The 3,265-nt window shown below is 45.7% G+C and overlaps 1 protein-coding gene across 1 annotated transcript in view; it reads left to right on the top strand.

The window, feature by feature from the left end:
• The window catches only part of PLXNB3 (plexin B3), a 55,723-nt gene that overhangs the window by 20,005 nt on the left and 32,453 nt on the right, over positions 1 to 3,265 (top strand). The window contains exons 9-11 of the mRNA XM_015815108.1: positions 1,261 to 1,372; positions 1,479 to 1,625; positions 1,992 to 2,202. Coding sequence (XP_015670594.1) covers positions 1,261 to 1,372; positions 1,479 to 1,625; positions 1,992 to 2,202 — 470 coding nt within the window. The remainder of the gene's footprint in view (positions 1 to 1,260; positions 1,373 to 1,478; positions 1,626 to 1,991; positions 2,203 to 3,265) is intronic.

Here is a 3,265-nt window from a genome sequence, read left to right as displayed (position 1 = left end):
CGCGTCGGTAAAATGAGGACTCAGATTGTTGGGGACAATATGCTGACTCTGTAAACTACTTAGAGAGGGCTGTAAAGCACTATGAAGCGGTATATAAGTCTTAAGTGCTGTTGCTATTGCTACATCTATATTTCTCATCTTTCATAATTCATCCTGATGACAAAAATGTCATGTTCGTACAAAGACGCACCCTAGAACATGAAGCCCTTCCCCTCTCACCAGTAGCATCTTCCTCAGCTACTTCTGGGGTCAAAGGTTCAATCTTTGAATTACTTTGCTGCTTGCTCTAAATATGAGAAACCTACTTATTTAAGAAAAAGACAGATGAGAAGTTCTTCTCAGCAGGCTGAGTTTTTTTTAAGAGAATAAACACCCCTATTTCTTTCCAGCTCAGTCGGGTATTGAAAAGGTTAGGAGATTGAAATTCTGACCATCAGCAGGATATGTTTCCTAGAAGTGAACAGAATATTACCAAAGTTGCTATGACAAGAGGAAAAATCAGGTTAAAAATGGGCTGGATTAATCTCTGTTTGGAATGCTGCTGATTTCTCCATGCTAAGCCTCCTTCCCTCTTCTTCCCAAGCACCCAAGCCAGAGTAGAGCTAGGTCAGTGCTTCTCAACCTTGGCAAGTTGAAAATGCTCGCTAGGGAATTCTGGGAGTTGAATCCACACATCTTCAAATTGCTGTGGTTGAGAAACCCTAAGTCAGTGATGGCAAACCTTTTAGAGACCGAGTGCCCCAAAACTGTCCCACCCCTGCTCTGCCCTCCCCGCTCCACCCCCGCCCCCCCACTCTGTCCCTGCCCCGCCCACCTGCAGGGCCACCCACCGCCTCCATGGCCCTCCGCAGCAGATCGCCCAGGCAGCCCTGCAACACCATGGCGGCCACGTCCTCTGCCCACACCCCACAGCATGATTTGCACGTGACGGGGCATGAGGACGGAGTCTTGTCCCTGCTGCCCGGCTGCCATGTCCTTGGCTGCGCTGCTCTGCACAGGCCCTGCCCAGGGGCGACTCTCCTCTGGGGGGGGCTGCTGGTGAGGAGGGGGCGTGAGGGGAGGCAGGAATGGGGCAATGGCGCGTGTGCCCACAGAGAGGGCTCCGAGTACCGCCTCTGGCACGTGTGCCATAGGTTCGCCACCAGTGCCCTAAGTTAAGAGGTTGAAAAGAATTCCAGCAGCCAAGCTTTTCCTACCTTGCTGATCTCACATAATCTTAGTTAAAGGTAGTTTTTCTTTGATCCTCCTTTCTCCCAATAGATGTGGAACATGTATAGACAGCCCCTGGATGTGCCACTGGTGTCCATCTAGTCATCTCTGTGTCTCTGAAGGGCCCTGCCCAAATGGAGAGGGGCTTGTCTACAATCACAAGGTGAGTAATGTATACTTCGGAGCATGGGTCTCCTAGCTTTCCAGAACAAATGGGCGGGAAAGAACACAAAGCCTGAAGCTGCACCTAATCTGTCCATTTCTCCTAGGCACTGGTTGAAGAATCCCAGGGAGAACCTCGGGGTCGAGCTGCATGTCCCAGTGTGGGAGGGGATGGAGAAGTCCCCCTGATTCCTGTCAATGTGGAAATGCCAATCAATCTGGTGGCCTGGAATCTGCACTTAGCAATAAGCAAGGTAAATCAGAGTCCTCAGAAGAGGCGGAAGGGTGAAAAGGGGAGGTTTAGAGAAAGTCCTCTGCTTTGGAATGCCTAGACCAGGGGTAGGCAACCTCGGCTCTTTTATGACTCATGGACTTCATAGCTGACTCAGGAATTCTGGGAGTTGAAGTCCATGAGTCATAAAAGAGCCGAGGTTGCCTACCCCTGGCCTAGACAAAGTGAAATATGCTAAAGCTCTCCTCCCTTAAAGAATTCTGAATATTGGAAGGATGTCTGTGACTCCTAGGAATATGGGATTAAAGGTAGGCTAACTTTTGGGAGAAAATTGGGAAGAACAGATGATGTGTGCAGAGCCCTGTTGTACCCTCCCTCCCTCCCTTAGGATCCAGCAACAGTCTTCTGTGTATTGGAAGTGGAAGGAGCCCCGATTTTTGTTCCAGCATCCCTGGAAGAAAGCGAAGAGGAAGCATCTCATCATGTGAGGTGTCAATCACAAACATACCGCTACACCCAAGCTCTCCCAGAACTGCGTGTGCCTCTCTATATCGTAGTAGGGGATAACCAGCGCCTTGATAGCCATGAAGATCTTTATGGTAAGGGAATGGTGTTTTGGTTTTGTGATGTGTGCAGATCTCTGATTTAAGGGAATCTTTGCCTTTAGTTCTAAAAAAAAGGAGAAATGGGCTTCTACTCTCTATGGATTCAAAACTTTTTCTGAATCTTTGTGATCAGTGCATTCTTAAAAGTGGGGGAATTATTTAAAAATGTCGAGATTGTGTTGGAAGAATTGTAATCAGGTTGCCAGCAATTATCACTGTCAGTTGTGGTGCCCATTTGCTTACTCATTTTGAACAAAGCTTTGGAAATAAGATGGAGTAAAACATTTCAAATTATCTTTGTTGCCCAATTTTTTTAATTTTACATGCTAAACTTATTAGCAGAACAAAAAGTATAGATACAATTTTAATAACAATAGCACTTAGACTAATATACCGCTTCACAGTGCTTTACAGCTCTCTCTGAGTGGTTTTACAGAGTCAGCATATTGCCCCCAACAATCTGGGTCCTCATTTTACCGACCTCAGAAGGATGGAAGGCTGAGTCAACCTTGAGCCAGTGGAAATTGCAGGCAGACGGCAGTCAGCAGAAGTAGCCTGCAGTACTGCATTCTAACCACTGCTTTAACAATATATCTTCAGAATTTCTCAACTGATCATTTTGAAATTATCTTCTATTTTAATGCAAATTAACAAAGATCTAGGTAAATAGTCTAGAAAGGCCAGTTAGACTGGGACTGCATTAATGGGAGCATGTAATTCAGATCATAACGATAATAGTTCCATTGTATTATGCTCTGGTTAAATCACACTTGGAATACCATGTACTGAGTTTAATTCCAGACCTTGCATTTTAAAAGAGAATGGCAGGGGTTTGAAATCAACCCCTCTAAGGAAGAATTAATGGAGTTGGTCTATACAGAACATTGATGAGTACAGTGGTGTAAAGAGCTGTCACATAAAAAAGGTGGACCTGTTGTCTATTGCAGCTGAAAGCAGAACAAAGATGACCACCTTCAGGGATGATTAGTGGATCCCTGCACTGGGAAGGGGATTGGATTAGAAGATCAATATCTTCCCTTCCAATTTATGTATTCTT

The sequence above is a fragment of the Protobothrops mucrosquamatus genome, unplaced genomic scaffold, assembly GCF_001527695.2.
Source record: "Protobothrops mucrosquamatus isolate PMUCROS unplaced genomic scaffold, P.Mucros_1.0 scaffold315, whole genome shotgun sequence".
Lineage (NCBI taxonomy): Eukaryota > Metazoa > Chordata > Lepidosauria > Squamata > Viperidae > Protobothrops > Protobothrops mucrosquamatus.
This window is presented reverse-complemented; position numbering and strand designations above follow the sequence as displayed.